The 20,236-nt window shown below is 33.7% G+C and overlaps 2 protein-coding genes across 2 annotated transcripts; one reads left to right on the top strand and one right to left on the bottom strand.

The window, feature by feature from the left end:
* Nucleotides 1–280: 280 nt before the first annotated feature.
* LOC149901120 (uncharacterized) lies at nt 281–14,390 on the bottom strand. Its single transcript, XM_090111919.1, has 5 exons — nt 13,861–14,390; nt 3,447–4,005; nt 2,718–3,233; nt 2,336–2,550; nt 281–1,405 (listed from the first exon to the last, which is right to left on the bottom strand). The coding sequence occupies exons 1-5, from the start codon at nt 14,221–14,223 to the stop codon at nt 1,193–1,195; spliced, it is 1,866 nt and encodes a 621-aa protein (XP_089968045.1). The 5' UTR covers nt 14,224–14,390; the 3' UTR covers nt 281–1,192.
* Nucleotides 4,681–13,843, top strand: LOC149901121 (carboxypeptidase B-like). Its single transcript, XM_090111917.1, has 9 exons — nt 4,681–4,835; nt 8,524–8,808; nt 8,901–9,092; nt 9,796–9,929; nt 10,249–10,409; nt 11,292–11,423; nt 11,726–11,822; nt 12,990–13,136; nt 13,509–13,843. The coding sequence occupies exons 1-9, from the start codon at nt 4,718–4,720 to the stop codon at nt 13,746–13,748; spliced, it is 1,506 nt and encodes a 501-aa protein (XP_089968043.1). The 5' UTR covers nt 4,681–4,717; the 3' UTR covers nt 13,749–13,843.
* Nucleotides 14,391–20,236: the final 5,846 nt, after the last annotated feature.

Raw genomic sequence — 20,236 nt, 5'->3', positions numbered from 1 at the left:
ACAAATCACAGATTTCTTACATAGTTTATAAATAATATATTACTCCTAAATACAAGTTATGGCAAATTTTCTTAGGATTAACAATCCCTCCCTTACATGTATAACAAGCAAAATGACATCATCCGCTTTAGCATAAATTATAAAGACAAACCCGGAATTATGTCGTGGATATAATCTTATATCAACAATATTTAATTCGTACTATTTCTATTTTACCTAGGCTTTTGTACTAATCTACTATTTAAAGCAGGTCGTTTTGTTAACATGAAATATTTAGTTGATAGATTAGTTAATAACAATCTGTTACCTACGTTGAGTAAACTAATAAATATTTTAGGGAAAAATACCTACATTCACAAAAATCGAACGCCTTCCTAGTCTAAAACGCAAATATGGAACAAATTATAATTGAAATTCAATCTAATCGAGAAATATAATTGACCTGCATAAAGAGACGCAAGATTGTTTAGAAACCAAGAACTTAATATATCATTTCTAATAATTATGTTTATTTGGAACAAACAAACAGGTAACCGAGTGCAGGCCATATGCAATTCACACGTGCTACTAAACGCCAAACGGGAAAGTGCATTACCTCGTTTCTATGTCGAACGGTAAGGCGAGCGCGAGCCACAAAGGAACTTATCGCAAAATATATTTCTCATACAACATACTTAATATACATACAAAACATAGTTTTAACTTAACTTTCTGCAGTCATCTTCTACTTTTACTAATTTTTAATCTCCTTAAAAAACATAGGTAGTTACCAATCACAAACTATTACCTATTTTTCTCGTAAAGGTAAATAACTGCTAGATTACAACCGTTTCAAATTAAATTACAACATTCAATTGCTTATAACATTACCGCAAATTAAATTGAAGATAAGTATTGTTCTTTTGGCTGTTGTTAATTGTTTCTTAGATGTATTTTATTAAGATTATTGGAATCCTATCAAATATATGTATAGGTTATTCAGCAGGAAAGTTTTAACTGCGCTTCTTTAAAAGGGCTCTATATTCTATAACCTCTGTCTTTACTATTTTATTTCTATTAAAAAACGTTCGAAAACGCCTTATATAATTACACAATAATTAATCTATATCCACCATTGACCATAGACAACGAATTGCAATTTTTAAACGATTTTTTTTTTATTCCCCAACCCTTACGCACAGATAACAAATTTTTATTTTCTTTTTGGTCCCATATTATCCCCGCCAGCGTGAACGTCATCTCTAATCCCGGCTTGGTACCTCAACAATTTGTCATCAGCCGACCGAACTCGCTCCTGTAATATTTCTACAGTACGATTCAATAGTTTAATTTCTTCTTGTAACGGATAAAGCTGCATGTTCATTTGCATTAGCTCCTTTTCGTGCGCTAGCTGTAGGGTGTGCAGCTGTTGAATATAATGAAAAAGTACTTTAGTTTTTGTTTTAAATACAATAATTTTTAGTTAAATAATACTTGTATTTTTTGATAAGGTCAAAAAGTTCGTAAAATCACTTTTACGTCTTTAAAAAATATTAGGTATTATTGGACATGCATATTTTGTAATACTACCTACTGTACAGTGTACATATCCTATTTACATATTATAAACTGTTATGGCTTTCAAAATCGTAAACTACATTTATAAGCTTATCCATATGTCACGGCTAAAGGTAGGTGAGAACATAAACTTAAGATTAGCCGGCTAAACTTAGGTTTATTTTCGACGAGGTGTTAATGTTAGTTTGTTCTATCTTTAGCCGGCTAAACTTAAGTGTAACCGCAGGCCCGTGGCTAAAAATGTCGGGGTGGGTAGATTTGGTTAGCGCCGGGCCGGTGGAGGGCTTGAGGGGCCCGCACAGTGCCAGAAAACACTCGCCCTGTTCCTTACATGTATTATAGTAACCAAATCTACCCACCCCGACTCAGGGCAGAAAGCTGGTGGCTAGGTTAGGTTAGGTTAGAACTCTTAAGACCCGCACGAGCCGAGCGAGCGCAGCGAGCGTGCTGCGGCAGCAGCCGGCGAAGTGCCAGAAAACACTCGCCCTGTTCCTTACATGTATTATAGTAACCAAATCTACCCACCCCGACATTTTTAGCCACGGGCCTGCGGTTACACTTAAGTTTAGCCGGCTAAAGATAGAACAAACTAACATTAACACCTCGTCGAAAATAAACCTAAGTTTAGCCGGCTAATCTTAAGTTTATGTTCTCACCTACCTTTAGCCGTAACACATATATAACTTAACAATATTTTACAGCCTTAACTTAGATTTCACCGTGCAGTTCCTCAAATATATTACAGTTAAAAAATGGCCCTTTTGTAATATGTACTCACATCTTGAATTCGTTTCTTCTTCAACATAATGAGATCTTCGTTAGTCCTCTTCAAAGATGATAACAAACTGACCCTCTCTTCCATCAGGTCCTCCTTTTGCTTACGAATTTCTGAAAGTTCTGCTTCCATCGCATTATTGGCCCGTAGCATTACATTTTCCGTTGATTTTGCTGGTTTACATCCCGCTCTCTTTTGTGGATTAAAGTTCAAAAGAACTGAAAATAAGAAAGTTTATTGTTAGAAGTTATTAGTTATAACAACAAAATCACACGGAAAAGGACAAAGAATTTCTATTTAAAATAGGAAAATTATAATTTATCGTTATGGCTAAGAACGAGCACAATTTCAATAAAATCAAATGTATGGATTTGGTATACTTTACATTCTTTCTCCTTCTGTAGACTTCTCAAGTTTTTCTTCAACTCTTCTGTCTCCCTGTTAATTTTGGCTATAGTTCGTTGTTTGGCTGTTAATTCCGTTTGTAAACCTTTAATAGTGGCTATGAGATAACTGTCTTCCTTCAGTCTGTTAAAAATTAAGGCAGAATTTTGTGTCAGCCTGCTAACAGCGGACGACGCTCTATCTGGCTTTAGGAACGTTTGCGTAGAAACTGTATTTTGATTCTTAGGCACTGTTTGGACGGCTACTTCGTGTAAATTCATTTTATTAATCTTATTCTTCAGATCCTGGTTCACTTTCCGATCCTCCATTAATTTTCTTTCGACGTCGACAATGTGAGTTTCATACTTCTGTTTCATATCAGTAAATTTCTCTTGAAGTGTCATGAGGACACTGTGAAAATGACTTTCTTTGTCTTTTAACTCCTGCTCGAGTCTCACGATACGTTCTTCTAGAAGCTTCTTTTTGTTATCTTCCACAGTAGACGATTTTGACGCAACTAAAAAAATATATTTAAGTTTCAAAGGTTAATAGTAGGCATTTATTATGCTACTTGGATGTTCTCATAATCGTACGCCTTTTGAGCAGTTCATAACTTCATAAGTGCATCTACTTAGAAAAAACTACATTTATGTCAAGGTTTTCTTATAAACTATTTTCAAAAATCAAAGACGATATAATAATTATACATAATAACTATGAATATACAAACCTATTAGAGCAGACACTGAGTCTGGATGTTTCCGCCTTAATATCATCTCCATTTCCTTCACTTGCCGCTGCAAATCTTTTATAACAGTTGCATCTTTTTCGCGTTGAATTGTTAAGTTTTTCCGTTCGTTCCTTTCTTTACTTAATTCTGCAAGAGCGCTTTGTTCGTTTTGTTTACTCGTCTTCAATTCTGATTCCTTATTGTGGTATTCTTTTGCAATTCTATTCACAAATTTCTCACACTCTAACAACTTTATCTCTGCGTTCTGCTTGTCTTCCTCCAACTGGTTGATCTTTTTCTTTAACGCCTTGTTATCGTCAACGAGTTGCACATTCAATAATTCAAGACTTTTCACTCGTTCATTGGTATCCTTGAGTTCTTCCACCAATTGTTCGTGTTTACAATTGTTAAGTTTTTTCGGCGTGCCAGATGTAAATCGAGCCACTTTCGCGGCCTCTTTTTTCTTCGAATCGATAACGCCAGCGGAGAAAGGTCTCGCCTTCGACTTGCGGCGGGTTTCCGTATGCACTTTCCCATTTTGTTTTGGGACATGATTAACCTTAAATTAGTTAATTCAATTAGAAAATAAGGCGCTTTTCAATATTACTAATAACTTAATATTTCAAGTTGTGTTTGTTTAGCCACAGCTCAAAATCTGGGTCAATTTCAAATAAAACAGATGTTTATTAAAACTTGTTCCTCGGTTTTAAAAATTGTCAAACCGTAGGTCATCGACTTGAGAAATTGAATTTGTTGAATAACTGTAAAACTGAGTGCCTTGGAGAGGTCGATTGAATCTGAGTATTGGAAGAAAAACATGTTTACAGTAAACAGTTTGTCGTTATTAAATAACTGCAATTTGATGGCAATGACCGAGCATGGCGCCTGCGCAGCGAGCTGGTTCCTAAACAAACATACAGTTAAACGTTTACGACCACTAATACGACTTCGTTGGAGTATATATTGACTTCAATGTATTAACCATATAGACATTTAAAATCTATAACAAAATCCATAATCAAAAGGATGCATAGGTAAGGTAAATATCTAAATACAAGATAATGGAATTATGAAAAATATGACATCCATGATTGATGAATATTTAAAGCGAGAACATAAAATAAAATCACAGCGTAAACTCCATATCGCAAAATATTTGCACATGGTAAATCCACGTTAGAAGAAAAATTATAATCATAACAATGACGAGATGCTATACGATTGCACAACGTATAAGAGCTTATAAGGGTGTTGTTGCATATGCGCCTTCCATGGGCCGGCACGAGTGGTCAGTCACCATGGAGTCGTGGTTAAGAGCAGTCGTGCTTCTGGTGGCTATAGCCGCCGTGCTCGGAACACCGCTGGTCAACGATCTTGAACCAGGAAAAGGTAAGTTTTTTATGGCTAATTGTATGAAACGGTTTTAATGCTAGGTTAACCCCATTTCATTCTGGTTTTTATTTAAGAAACATGACGATGTAGGTAAGGGGTTCCTGTATACAATTAATATTTACGACGCTCATACTTAAGTTGTTTACGAAAAATAAAATTAGTTTTTGCAAAATAAATAGGTAGCTAGGTAAGAGGATAATTGATGATGAGTATCTTCTTTTGATATTTTAGCATAATTATTATTACATCACGATCATAATAATTAACACCTGTATAGATGATGTATATAATAGCACATTTTTAAATAAGTACCTGGACTTAGATACTTAGGTACATTTTTATACAATGCAAAAGCGAAATTTGTATTATTTTTCGATCAACTTTACATAAACCTCAGAAGACACCTAAACGTAGAGCTTAAAGAAAATTTTAAGTAGATTTTCACCGGACAAGTAGATTCTTCTCCAAGCTTATCTTTATTTGAAACCTTATGTTTGTACTATATTTTCATGTAATTATAGATATATTTTTAAATATTGGAAACGAGGGAAAAAATCTAAAAAAGCCTTTAATTTTCCACAAACTTAAGCATATTTTCCTATCGACAGTTCCGTGGACTTAGATTACAAAATAAAAGACAGATGGAGCGTTGCCGAACTAAGGGCGCGTTCCCACCGGGTCGTGACGACAGATAATCGTGTAGTTTTAAGTGTCGTGGCTTATATGTTTAAATGGAGGTGTTCACATTTAGAACGACACAATTTACTGTCGTCTACAACAGTTTTTGCAGTGACGACACTTTGTCGTGACAGTGGGAACGGCAAGCACGACAGTCGTAAAACGATAAAAAAATCGTGGACGGCAACTCTATGTAGACGAACACGTGTTTTCCCTTCCCTCTCAAACCCGCGCGCCCCTCGTGTCTGTACTCGGTTTGCTTTTCCCAACCCAAGCAAACGCAGAGGCGACTAGATTTGTAGCTTGCTGATGATGCGAGCGATCTGAGCGATCCAATGGGAACAGCTAGATACGACAGTCGCTAAACGATAAAAAATGTTGACGACAAACAATCGTTATAATGGGAACAGGTAGAGACTACAGTCGTCGAACGATAAATTAGTCGTTACGACATAGTGGGAACGCGCCCTAAACCGAATAATTTATCGTCATTTCCATAAAGCTATGTGTGCTGTCATTTCGCCGTTGCACTGTACGTACACGGTGCTTTTGTGTGGGTGTTATGTTACCAGATATTGAAAATTTTCCCAAAATTTTCCCCGACTACGGAAGAAAGAGGGTTATGTTTTTCGAGTGTAGGTATGTATGTATAATATTTCTTTGACACGCCCTGCAGTATAAACTGTTGGATCGATTTTGAGTTGTGACTTAATATGAGGTGTCATTGCAATCATCTGAATTATGAAGGTAGCTGTGGTGGTAGTGACGTAGGCTACATAAATTATATTATTAGCAGTCATGTTTTAATTTTTATTTTAATATAAATTCGGATTTTTGATATTATTTTATAATATTGTAAAAATTATTTTATCACCTATCTACTAAAGTTATACATGGACAAAATAATTTTATTCAATTTTTATTAAATAAATTACATTAAATTTATTAAATAAATTACATTAAATTTATTAAATAAATTACATTAAATTTATTAAATAAATTACATTAAAAAAAGTTTTTATATTTCAAAACATATGAATGCGAATAGCGGCAGTTTTTAGTCGAGAATGCGGGACATTTTATTTTCATCATATCCATCATGTGTTCACATGAATTAAATCGCAAGCGAAAACGACGCTTTTTATAAAAGTAACAAAAAAATGTATAATGCTTTTTAAAATAATCTAATAATGACCATGAACTTTTATTGCACTATACAAATAATCACATTCACGATCGAAAAATCCTCGAATATCTTTTAACCATTTTACCCCTAAAAATGGCAAATTCATTTTCAAAATACTGGCAGCATACGTTGAAGTTTTGAATTCCTTCGTATTTGTAAAATTATTATTTGTATACAAAATTAAATAAGCCAAATAATCTACAGAAAATCTGTAAAACGATGTTTTATCTTTTTGTTTGTTTTCGGGAACAAGTTTTACAGCGTTTTAATATCACAAAACAGCATTTTTTTACTAAAATATCAAACCCCTTTTGACGTATTACATGACACTAGAATCGCTATAACACTAGCGGAGGAACGTATTCGTTTTTGATTTCGTATTTTCTTTGACAAGGGCGATGAATGATTGACATGCTCCATCTGTATTTTATTTTGTAATCTAAGTCCGTGGACATCTAAACATTACCGGAACTTGGGTCAATTATTCTGAACATATATTTTCCTTGATAGAATCGTGACGTGCAAAACAAAGCTTCATTATTTTGTCTTTGCACAGAAACAATCTTAAACTCATTATAAATTTAAATAAAATTATTATGTTATAATGTATATCTAGCCATTGAAACTGTAAATTATTCATTTGATACAATTTAATAATAAGTATTTTCTAATCTAACAATAATATACGAGCAACTGTAACATTCGTATCAATACAAATTGTACAACAGTAAATCAAATTAAAACGCGACATCTACATAATAAATTATAACCAATATTAAAATTATTTCTCCGGTCTGGCAATAAATCATTTTAAATAAATAATAAATTTAAATTAATTGTCCTGCCTAAAAAGCAATCCAATTTCTAGGAAAATTTAAAAGTCTTCAAGAAAATTGTATAACTACTCATAGATTATAATATTCATAGATTAGGTATACAGTTCCAAAATAAACAGTAAACTCGTCACGGGTTAAATCTATGTTTTAAATAGCATCGCAAATTGTGTCAACTCTACAACCGTTAGAATTTAGATACTGGTCAAGATCAAGCTTAGCGTAAATGAAAACCGAACCTCGTCCAGAGAAAGCCATTAAACATGTCGATGAAACGAGATCCGCATACTAATTAACATTTCTATTATAGATTCATTAAATGTTCTTATAGCCCGCCGTAAAGTTGAACAATACTGGTATCCTTTGCAATAAATCAATCGACTACTTTCTTGTTTCGTTATTCATAAAATCAAAAGTGAAACTATTTAACACGACGCAAGGTCAAAATAATGAATATATTATGAGTTAAAAGAAAACTAATAACCCAGAAATTAAGATAGGTATCTTAATTTCTGGGTTATTAGTGGGGGACCAGTTCTCGGTCAGTTTATGGTATGCAAATTGTTTTAAATACCGTGTATAAATATTGTGGCATTTCAACCTCAATTAATATAAACAATGTAACAAAGATAATATCTAAAATTACCATGCTAACATAGGAGCCAACACAAGCATCGTCCTTTCATTGAAACAAAGGATTTGATTGTGCTCGTCATAGGTATTATAGCAGAGATGAATTAGCATTTAGGAATCATACTATTGTTGGAATATGAAAAATTAGGATATACATAAATTATAAATAGGCAGTGTTCATTTATCATTATTTTCATATAATACGAACATGCATTCATCTTATGCATCTTTAAATTATTTTTTTATTCACATCAAAAGAGTTGCACTTCACAAATCTGATGTAAATTTTATTTTGTTGAACATTTACGTTAATAATATATATAATTATTGACTACATTTTCATCATGATTTTTAGAATGGCCCGATCTTTATTCTGTTAAACAACCAAGTGAACCCGAGGAACCTGCTTATGTTGAACGTATAGATGGCGAAACCACTGATGACCCGGTAAACGCTATTGCTGAAGAATTGCCACCAAAAAATGTTGATGAGATTAAAGAAGAAGTCCCACAAATCAAAGCAAGAGCTGCGGAAGATGAAAAAGACGACAAAGTAGACTATTCTGGAGCTCAAGTATGGCAAGTTTCAACAGAAAAGAGCGGCGTGCGCCTCATACTCGGAAGACTACGAAGGAGGAATTGTAAGTATCACATAATACATTAATATCAGTCCTCTTTGCTCAAAATTAAAATATCACTCAGTGAGTAATGTTTCATTTATAATTTCATCTAGTGATTGCAACATGGTCTGGAAACCACTCGTACGTCGATGTTCTCGTCAAATCAAACGCAGTAGAAAACGTGACAAAATTGTTCCAGAGGGAAAACATTGATTTCAATATAATAATTGATGACCTGCAAAAGCGGATAAACGAAGAGAATCCTCCACTTGACCAAAATGAAATCGAACTTCAAGATAGAAGAGGTAAACATTTGTCTTTTCCCTTATAAATTTTGATATTTTATACCTGGTTAACTCTTGTCTATAATCCTATTCTTTTTCTCAAGAGCTTAAAATATGGAATTATTATTCGTAAACAACATTCCAGGGGTTGATGTGGTTTTGTTACAGCAAGAGCTTACAGTTTTTGGCGTGATAGGTCATACCACCGTCGAGTAGGTTATATAGGTGCCTACATGGGATATAATTCCCTCAACATTCCCATGGAGTATTGGCCGAATGCGAACTGGGGTTCGTCGTTGAATTCAAAAGCACTGCAAACATTTGCACCTTCAAGTGTCTAATTTGTCGTTTCTAATATTATGTGGTGTGTTGTATGTTATTAATATTTAGAAATTTTGCATGGAAAGTAACTTAAGTTACTTTAATCGTGAATAACCAGTCGTGGTTGCTAGCTACGTAGAGGGAAAGTTGGAAGATTGAAGGGCCGTTACCTACTTGTTAGAAATCTATAAAAGGATATTTTCTTGGTTTATTGTGTTAAATTATAACTCTTAAGCCGATGAAAAGAAAATAACGTTGGCTATTAGGAAATAGGAATATATTTTTTTAAATTAACTCATTATATTTAAAATAGGTACATAACTTTGTGATCGGTTTACTGAGAGATATTAAAAAGGAATAAGTTATATTCTTTCGATATCATTTAATCAAAACACATTAACAGGTCATCGCATGACGTGGAAGCAATATCATAGAATTGAAGACATTCACGGCTTTTTGGATTATTTAGCAAAGACGTATCCTGCTATCGTCAGTGTAAAATCCATTGGAAAATCTTACGAAGGCAGAGAGCTCAAGGTACCCACAGTTCCTTTTATTTTTACACGCTTTATATTAGCTTCACCTGTATGTTTGTTTGTTTGTAACCGACTTCTTTGGGCGTGATTTTGACCCACTTTAAACGGCTAGATTTCGTTCAAACTTTGTAGATTTATTGAGGACCGATGACAATACACTAATTTGATAAAATTTTCTATTTTTTAGTTCGGTTTTCTATAAAAAGCGTGTTTTTTAGTTTTTTTAAACTATTATTATTTTATTCCAGGATAATATAACTGGTTCACGATCAATGTTATGGGAAGGATTATAAACATAATAATGATCTAATTTCTTCCAGATTCTGCGCATATCCAATGGTCAAAGAACAAATAAAGCAGTCTTTATAGATGGTGGTATACATGCTAGAGAATGGATTAGTCCAGCTACAGTGACGTATCTAATAAACCAAATTGCAGAAAACTTCGATGAAGAATCTGATGAAATTAGGAATATCGATTGGTAAGTTTAATTGGCATTACTATTAAAGTATCTTTAAAAAGCGGTCTTCAGAATTCTTAAGTGTTTTCCTATGGTACATACATATAAGTCCTTTGGAGGTATATGTCCTTTAAGAAAACGTACGAGTTACGACTAAGATACATTTTCATTTCTATTTCTAAACTTGTGATAGGTTTAATTAAAATTGTGAGAAGTAATATTAACAACGATTGTTATTTTCAAAAGCATACAATCTCTCGGTCTTTTAATGTAAAACCCCACAGAGTACATCGAGGAAAATCAACCCATTATTATAACATTTGAAAGAAGAAAGAAAGAAAGAAAAGACATTTAATTCAACACACACATAAAGACAAATAAAAATAAAACAGAAATTAAATAGAAAAACACATTGAAATTACGATATAAAACAGAAATACATATTAATAAGGTGTGATCCTGTGTGCTGAACAGGGACCCCACTCAGGAATTCTGCGGCTTAAGAGCTGCATTTCGATTTTTTAGATTAAAAGCTTTCTGCTTTATGGATAGGACATAATATAAATACTGACCAAATAACTATGAATAATTAACGAAACAAAATCTGTGGCAATGTTAGATCTTTCGAGGCAAATAACATTATTAAAAATGGAAAATAACATAGAAGAAACGAATCTAAAGCCACTTTCTATAAATTATAGTAAAGCAGGTCGCTTAAAGGGGGTAAACGACATAGAAATAATTAGTCGGACACATAATTATAGTCGCTCGCTTTTATAAACTAGTATAAAATATGAGAAATAATATACATTCTGTCAGATGTATAGCATAATATTATCTTAGTATCCAATAATATCTAGCGAAAAAGGAGTTACAGATTCTTATACGGGACTTTCTCTGCAGGTACTTCTTACCAGTGGTGAACCCAGATGGCTATGAATACACACATAAAGCTGATCGTCTATGGAGAAAGAATAGAAAACCAACGATTGGCACCAGACAATGTATCGGTACTGATCTCAACAGGAATTTCGGGTAAGCATTATCTTTGAGCTCGTCGTGGCCTTGCTTTGCCAGTACAGAACCTAAATTCTCATGGGCTCTGGAGGAAAAGTACTTTTAATACACACTCTTTATTATTATTTGTATCAATTGGAAGAATGAAATTGCCTAGGTTTTCTTTTTTGCCAGTTCGATGTCGCAATGTTTGAACGGAATAGTTGATTTCAGCAAAATTTGCTATCTTCATTATTTAAAGTACTTTTCGTCCAGGACCTATAGAAAATTTACGCCCTGAATATGTTCAAGACATACACATTCTTATTTATTGTGTGCAGATATCGATGGGGAGGCAAGGGTTCTTCGTCAAATCCATGCAGCGATATATTCCGTGGTACCCGTATGTTCTCCGAACCAGAATCAAGGGCCGTTGCAGTAAGTGCCATATATTTATTTTCCACTTAGAATGAATACATGAAGTGTAAACTTTCAGTAAACGAAACTATTTCACTATTTGTTTGTATCCAATGACGTAATAAAGGGATAGAAAGGGAAAGGGATAGACCAAAAACATTTTAAACAGTCGTTAATATGCCGCGCTCTTTCACTTTTACGTATGGCAAACAGTTAGCGGCGTATCGGATTAGTACGCCCTTCCATATATTTCAAATGGAGTATTCACAGTTTGCTAGTTTTGCGCTCACTGTACGCAGTTTGCAGCGTTACGCGCGCCGACTATCTTAGTGAGCAGCCGACTCCCACCCAAAACCGGTTCCAGTCGGCGGCGGCGATTGGTTGTTCGCCGGGCGTAGTGACTCAGTTTGGCTAAATAAGCGGCTAACTCTTAACAGTTTGCTTGCAACGCACGAAAATTGATTTGAGTCTGCAGCTAACTCAAATTTCAGTTCGCTGCAAATTTGCGGCTCACTCAGTCAGCCGCTAACTGTTTGCCTACTGGGGACGCAGCCTAAAACAGATAACAGCTCGCTCGCTCGCATACACGAATCGGGCAATTACCTGACTATCGTATTATTATTTTGGAGCGTGTACAACATACTTATCTATAATTTTAAAAAGATTTTTGGTTGTATCAGAATAAATATCCTACATAACAGAATGATAAAAATTTATTCCATATGTTGATATTTATTACGGTAAAAATATAACTTGATTTAGAGGAGGTAGGTACATAATATGAGTTTAGATATGCTAATAATATTTGAATTAGTTGAAACTTTAATAAATATCTCAAGTATAGTATCTTTATAGAAGTGGGTCCTCAAGAATACCTAATCATAATCATAATAAATAATAAATATTAAATATAAGAGTGTGATCCAGCAATAATTAAGAACACTTGAGAACTATCTACTGACTCTTGTTAGATAAAATTGATAAGAAAGGTAGAGTTTTATCAGTAATTATCTTAACTAATTTGAAAGCCCTTCACCATAAAATCATTATAATACTAAAAATGCAAACATAAATTCTGAATGTGTCATGGACTTAATTTAACTTTTTTTTAATTATTTATCATCACAATCCTTGCAAATACAGGCTGGTACTTAATATACAAATAATGAAACTAAATGTAATTCACAGGACTTTATCACCAACTCGGCAGCTAATTTCTCCGCATACCTGACCTACCACAGCTATGGGCAGTATCTCCTCTACCCATGGGGCTATGACAATGCAGTCCCTCCAGATCACAAGGACTTAGATTTAGTAGGAAAGGAAATTGCTGCTGTAAGTACATGATACTATCTTCACAATAAAAGGAAACAACAACTACTAGACAGCACCACAAATTTGTTTTATGTTATATAATATATAGTTTATATAGTTAAGAATAGAACCATAAGAACATTTGTTGTCTACAACAGGATCAAGAATGTTTTGTGTGTGTTGAACTCATTTAACACATAAAATAGGTACTGGTAGCAAATAAATTAAACATAATATGTTGTGAAATTAACACCAACCCTGGCTTCACACCAGTTGTTAAAAGAAGTAGTAATTTCATGCAAATCCACTGGACCTTTTCATAGTTGAGGATTGCAGTTTGAATAAAAAATGAGTAATAATTGGACAGAATTTTAAAATTATTTTAATTTGCAGGCCATCCAGCAAGCAGGTGGAACAAAATACACAGTGGGATCATCAAGTGGAGTCCTATATCCTGCAGCTGGGGGCTCCGACGACTGGGCAAAAGGACAGGGCATCAAGTACTCCTTCACCATTGAACTTAGCGATACTGGCAGATATGGCTTCATTCTACCAACATCCTTTATTGAACCAGTGGCTAAAGAATCAATGGCTGGAGTGAGAGTTCTTGCAAAGTACTTGCATAAGACATAATTTAATATTTAAGCATTTATTTAAACTAAGGTTGTGATTTATATTATATTTTTAAGTAAATTATTTCTAAAATAAAATAAATTATTCTATGCTAATGTGTTGTTTTTCTTACCTTTCCATTTGAGCTCTTGTCGTTTTCTTTATGTGGTTCAACACTAGGTTTAGTTACTTTGATATCAGGAATACTGGAATCACCAGAATATGAAATAACATTGTTTACAGCAACTGGACTACTTTTAAGTAAATTTTCTGTTTCATTAGCTATGTCTTCAGCCCTTTTTAATATCATTTCTACATCTTCATCATCTCCCATCTCTGTTTCTTTATTGTGAGAAAGCTTTTTAATCTCATTAAATATCATTTTTATTTCCTCATCGCTGTCTTTAAACGCCTCACAAGTTTTTTCTAAGAGTAAAAATTCTTTATTGCTATTTTCAAATGACTTCACTTCTTTAGAGCTAGATATTGAAGACATGATTAATTTAATTATAAATTAGAAGACACCATGAATTAAATTATGTATTTAATAATGCTCTTATACGAGTTGTGATCTCAGACAATATATTTAGATTCTGTTGCTAGGCAACCGGGAAAATTTGAAAACTGAAATATCGAAAACGAGAAACAAACAAAATTGCACCAATTTTCAGTTCAAATGTCAATTAATGTCAATTCAGATTTCAGTGACCACAGATTAAGTAATAAGTATTATTTACTACCATGTTACTACCAAGGTAAATGGTATAGGTATATTAAGAAGAGCTGGAACGTCAACACATTTACACATTGCACATGTTAGGCCGGGAGATACTGACACAAAATTTCGGGTCATTTGTAACAGGATGGCGGTCTAGTGGGGTCTTAGTACGCAATGACAAAAAGAAAAATGATGGTCAGAACGCTGGTACCGGCGGACTAGTCGCGTGGGCGTTAGTCACACTCGTCGGATAAATAGCGAAAGTCCAACGATTTGTAACACAAAAATTTTAGAATTTACCGATAGCCCTTAAAAAAGATGTAGGCGGTATAGTGTCATGCCATACTTTTACGATGTGACTTACAGTCCGCCATACCGACGTGAGTGCGTTGATTTAAAAAAAACAATTCAACCATTTGTACCGGGCTCACTTTTGCACAGGTAACCATCGTCGTGCAGCCATTTACTAAAATCGCCATGCCATACTTTTCGGACGATTCCAAATGGTCGCCATACCGCGGAAAATCTGCAAATTTTTGAATTTTTTTTTCTCGCCAAACGATTTGTACCACCCTACATTTTTTTTTCAACAACTCCTGAATGATTATAAATAGAAGTGTGACAATGCCATACCTGTGGGAGGTGGCGAATGTGTATAAGATTTTTTTCTTATTGTAAGATTTTATTCGTAGTTTGAACGATTTGTAGCAGTATGGCACTAATTTTTCCCTCTATTAAAAGTATGGCAAATATAATAATGGTCACGTTGCATCATATACTTTCCAAAAATGCCGTACTGGTACAAATCGCCAATTCTTTTCATTTTTTTTTAAGTTTTGGCTTAAGTCTTACAATCATCCGCCCCATGTTTGCAATCTGCGATATTTTTTTCTAGGTAGAATTGTATACAAACAAATAGAATATAATGATCCCATACTGTAAAAAATTATTTTACGTATTGTACAGTCGTATTTTTGAAACGTGACGAATAAATTAATTTTCAGGCCATTTGGAATCGTCCGAAAAGTATGGCATGGCGATTTTCGTAAATGTCTGCACGATGATGATTACCTGTGCAAAAGTTAGCCTGGTACAAATGTTTGAATTGTTTTTTTTTTAATCAACGCATCGCGTCGGTATGGGGGGCTGTAAGTTACACCGGAAAAGTATGGCATGACACTACCGCCTACATCTTTTTTATGGGCTATCGGTGAATTCTAAAATTTTTGTGTTACAAATCGTTTGACTTTCGCTATTTATCCGACGAGTTCGACTAACGCCCACGCGAGTAGTCCACCGGTACCAGCGTTCTGAGTTCTGACCATCATTTTTCTTTTAGTCATTGCGTAATAAGACCTCTGTAGAACCGCCATTCTGTTACAAATGACCCGAAATTTTGTGTCAGTATCTCCCGGCCTATGTATGTGTCATATTTTGCAATTGTTTATAAATACAGGGTGATGTAATTGGTGTAGTACGAATATCTAAAAATCTATGAAGAATTTTGTGATACAGTAAATGGAAGAATTATAGACTATTTTACAGTATTTAATAAAATCATTTAATTTTTTGTTCATTTTCATTAGAAATGTCAATTTTTCTCACTAAGGTGGAAATTTGGATGATAAGGATCTTGTTAGAAAAATATAAATTTTAACTAAAATCGGCATTTTTTTTTTCAAAAATCAAATTAAGTTACTAAGTAATTATAATAATCAGAGTTATCACATTATTAAAAAAACGCCCGTTATTTAAATCATTATCAAAACAACCATCCGTGTGTTGGGAGTGAGCGCACGTGTTATTTGTATTGTTTTTATGACCTGAAATTTAATTATTATTTGATAATTGAATGATTACTAATACTTTTATCCAATTGATTATTATTACTACTTACATTATTACTTGCATGTACATAAGAGAAGTATGTTTATTTGTAAAATATCACCCGGAATACTTTAAGAAGAAAGGAGAAGTAAATTCGCATATGTTGACAAGATACCAAAACAAATTACATTTCCCAACGTGTAGAATTAACAAAGCTAAAAACAGTGTAATATTTATGGCTATTAAAATATATAATAAAATACCGGACAATTTCAAGGAACTACCAGTAAATTTTTTCAAAAATAAACTGACGAACTGGTTGATGGTGAAACAATTTTATGACATTGAAGAATTTATGACTTTTAAGTAGTGTAAACTGAATTGTGTGTGATAAGTGTGTGATATAATCGTGTTAATCGTAGTGCGTTCGCGTAATTGTGAAAATTGAATTGTGTGTACATTTAAATAATAATTAGACTAATCAACTTTCTTTTTCAATATTTGCACACCCAATCAATGGGTAGAATGTATTAGCCACATAATATTGTAATTAAAAACATCTATAATTTGTAACTACATTCTTGCAAATAAATATAATTTGAATTTGAATTTGAATTTAATTTGAATTTAGAATAAATAATTAACTTCATCAATTGATATACTTTTAAATTATAATTTTACAGGTAAATTATGAGAGCTTTCATAAGTATGTAATTATATTTGCATATATTTATCTACAACGCACAATTTTACAATTCAAGTCTAAAATGAAACTAGAGTCGCATTTATTTTTGAACATACTGTAAGTGAAATTGCATAAGTGTGAACATGCCAGCTTTCCTTAATTGACCGATAACACTGTTAGACTACAAGCCCGCATAGAACAAAAATATGGGTCAAATGAACCACCAGGGGACATATCTAGAACGATAGCAGAGCAAAAAATAATAAGATAAAATAATATAAGATTCATCACTATGCCGTCACTTGTAAGCTGTCCAACTGAGTGCAGATGAGAATTGAAAAGTACAGGTAGACTCGGTAAATTTTGGTCATATATTTTTGTACGGCATTCTTAACCATCGATAGATCCATTAAAAATAATAAGAAACCGCTCAGTGCCGTACAAAAATGGTGGTCCACCAAGTCGGAATTTTTATTTAATTTCCGAGAGTTACCGGGGGTAAATTTGGTCATTTGACCATGTACGGCATCTGTGTCATACTATTGCTATACTGCTTTTAATCCATTATTCCGCAACGCCGTACAAAAATCATGGGGACAAGGGGAAAAAATCGAGAGTTGTAATCCCCTCTCTTTCCCCACTCCAGGGGGTCATTTGACGCAACACGAAATAAATTTATTTTTAAAGTATTTTATGCATAGATAATATTTTTTCATGTGCCGTACATTTTCGTTGGTTCAAAGGGGAAAAATCTGAAAAAGAAAAAAATCCATATAATGATATGTTTGCTTTATATTTTTATAATAAAATATAAATATACATTAATATTAAGAAGCTCGAGGTGGTTAATTATCACCTTGGAAAGTCGGAGTCAGGTGGAATGGACTCCGTTAAATTGATGAACTAATAAAAAAGCTATGAACGAAAAGATGTGAATTATATGCAATCAGTCCATGAATACAGGTAAAGTCACAAGCAAATGCTAGTAATATATACATATTCAAAATTTACAAGTAAAGCGCTTTCAAATGATACCAAACACTGCATATTTATCTTAACTTTATTTTTTTACTCTGTATGTTTTGTCCGCTAGAGGGCGCCACATTAGATTTTGTGAAACCCCATATAGCCTTTAGCTAGCTGGTCGTTGGTTATCCAGTGAACAATTCAGACGCCTCTAATGATACGTCATTTGTCGAATTCTGATAAGTAGTTTAGAAGTTACTTGGGAATAGATGAACATTGAACATACATACATGACCTGTAAACAACCATAACCCTCCTTTTGCTTTGCCGTAGTTGGGTAAAAATATGTTAATGCCGTACTGTATCAAATGGCCATAAAGCACTCTTAAAATTGTAGCTTTCGTCGCTTTCATCAGCCTGAAAGATGTGGTCTGCACAAAAATGTACGGCATCGTTTTTTCCTAATTTATCTATGTTAATACTATTTAAAACAACGGATAAAGTGTAGAAAACTATTATATTTCATTAATCTACGATGTTTAAACTTTAACAAAATTTCTGGTTTTTCATTTCTCTATAACTTTTTTTAGAACGGTTTCTTTTGAACGGCAATACTATACAACAATTGAATTTTACAATATCATGTTAAAAAAAAAGTTCCCGTACAGGGTCAAATGACCTTACAGCTCTTTATATCAAGAATTCGATGAAATTAAGATGATTATTGGTATACATTTAAAAGAACAATTATTTTTTGACGGCATTGCTTTTAATAGTACTTTTGAGTGCTAGATAATGTTTTGGAACCAAAGCCGTACTTAGTCAAATGACCCCCTGGAGTGGGGAAAGAGAGGGGATTGCATCTCTCGATTTTTTCCCCTTGTCCCCATGATTTTTGTACGGCGTTGCGGGATAATTGATTAAAAGCAGTATAGCAATAGTATGACACAGATGCCGTACATGGTCAAATGACCAAATTTACCCCCGGTAACTCTCGGAAATTAAATAAAAATTCCGACTTGGTGGACCACCATTTTTGTACGGCACTGAGCGGTTTCTTATTATTTTTAATGGATCTATCGATGGTTAAGAATGCCGTACAAAAATATATGACCAAAATTTACCGAGTCTACCTGTACTTTTCAATTCTCATCTGCACTCAGTTGGACAGCTTACAAGTGACGGCATAGTGATGAATCTTATTATTTTTTGCTCTGCTATCGTTCTAGATATGTCCCCTGGTGGTTCATTTGACCCATATTTTTGTCCTATGCGGGCTTGTAGTCTATGTGGGTAACACAGACAAAATCGCGAGAAATCATCAAATTTCGAAATAAAGGGTGTCTTCCGTTATGCACTGCAACCACTGCACAGTGCTATCACTGGCACTGTAGAAAAATTCGTTCCGTTATGGACTGCCAGTATACTGCCACAGTACCCTAGGGAAATTTATGACGTCATTAATCGCCGCCATATTCTACTGTGAGCACTGGCGTTTTCGAGGTAAGGTACTCGCAGTACTTTGATCACGTGATCAGTCCACAGACCTATTATCGTCTATTATACATTATACTCTTTGCCACAGAGCAAGTAATATGATCAGTCAAAACCACTCGAGTGCCTAACATCTTATAAACAAAGCTACAGTATAATCAGAAAATTTTAAAGTTCTGTAATTAGTTTGGATTAATAAATAAAACAATGGAAGAATTGCAAAAATTAACTTTATTAGACTGTGTTGAAAATGTTCAATACGAGCAGAAAGTTCTTTTTTATGAAAAAGTACTTACTTTTATTATATTTTAAATTCAATTTACAATTGATATTAATTAAAATATTTTTAATTGGACAGTACTCCAAAACAGTTTATTTTTATGTTCTAGAAAACTTTAATACACTCATTTGAATGCTGCATCAAAAAATGCGGCTGACAGTATACTGGATTGCGTTCCGTTTTAAATCGTAACCAGTATAACTGGCTATAAAGGAACGGCTTCACAGTATACTGAATTGACGTCACACCTTACAGTGGTCGCAGTGCATAACGGAATACACCCAAAAATTGTTGCCAACATGCCAACCTGTGTACAGTCACGTACTGTAGATTATAATTAGACGATAATTAGTGTAATTATTATTAATCAATAAAATATTATTTTACATAATATTATAGAGAATGAGCGATTAAGTTATGATTGCATAGTTGTAATTATATATAGGTTTGAGATTGAGTGTGGTTTGAGGGGTTTGAGTCACGTTTGAGGGCTATTCACAGGGCTATTTGAGTTGTTGAAATACCTTGAAACCCGATAA

The sequence above is a fragment of the Colias eurytheme genome, chromosome 17 (assembly GCF_061535395.1).
Source record: "Colias eurytheme isolate Ceu_HAF_F1 chromosome 17, ilColEury1 Martin Lab GWU primary, whole genome shotgun sequence".
Classification (NCBI taxonomy): domain Eukaryota; kingdom Metazoa; phylum Arthropoda; class Insecta; order Lepidoptera; family Pieridae; genus Colias; species Colias eurytheme.
Note: the sequence above shows the minus strand (reverse complement) of the source record. Positions and strands in the feature narration are given on the sequence as shown.

Bases quoted from the DNA above. Each gene is read 5' to 3' on its own strand.
- LOC149901121 (XM_090111917.1), top strand. From the start codon at position 4,718: ATGGGCCGGCACGAGTGGTCAGTCACCATGGAGTCGTGGTTAAGAGCA. The intron at 4,836-8,523 runs GTAAGTTTTTTA...CATGATTTTTAG, and splicing joins CGATCTTGAACCAGGAAAAG to AATGGCCCGATCTTTATTCT. The intron at 9,930-10,248 runs GTACCCACAGTT...AATTTCTTCCAG, and splicing joins ACGAAGGCAGAGAGCTCAAG to ATTCTGCGCATATCCAATGG.
- LOC149901120 (XM_090111919.1), bottom strand. From the start codon at position 14,223: ATGTCTTCAATATCTAGCTCTAAAGAAGTGAAGTCATTTGAAAATAGC. The intron at 3,234-3,446 runs GTTTGTATATTC...ATATTTTTTTAG, and splicing joins CTCAGTGTCTGCTCTAATAG to TTGCGTCAAAATCGTCTACT. The intron at 2,551-2,717 runs GTAAAGTATACC...TCTTATTTTCAG, and splicing joins TCTACAGAAGGAGAAAGAAT to TTCTTTTGAACTTTAATCCA.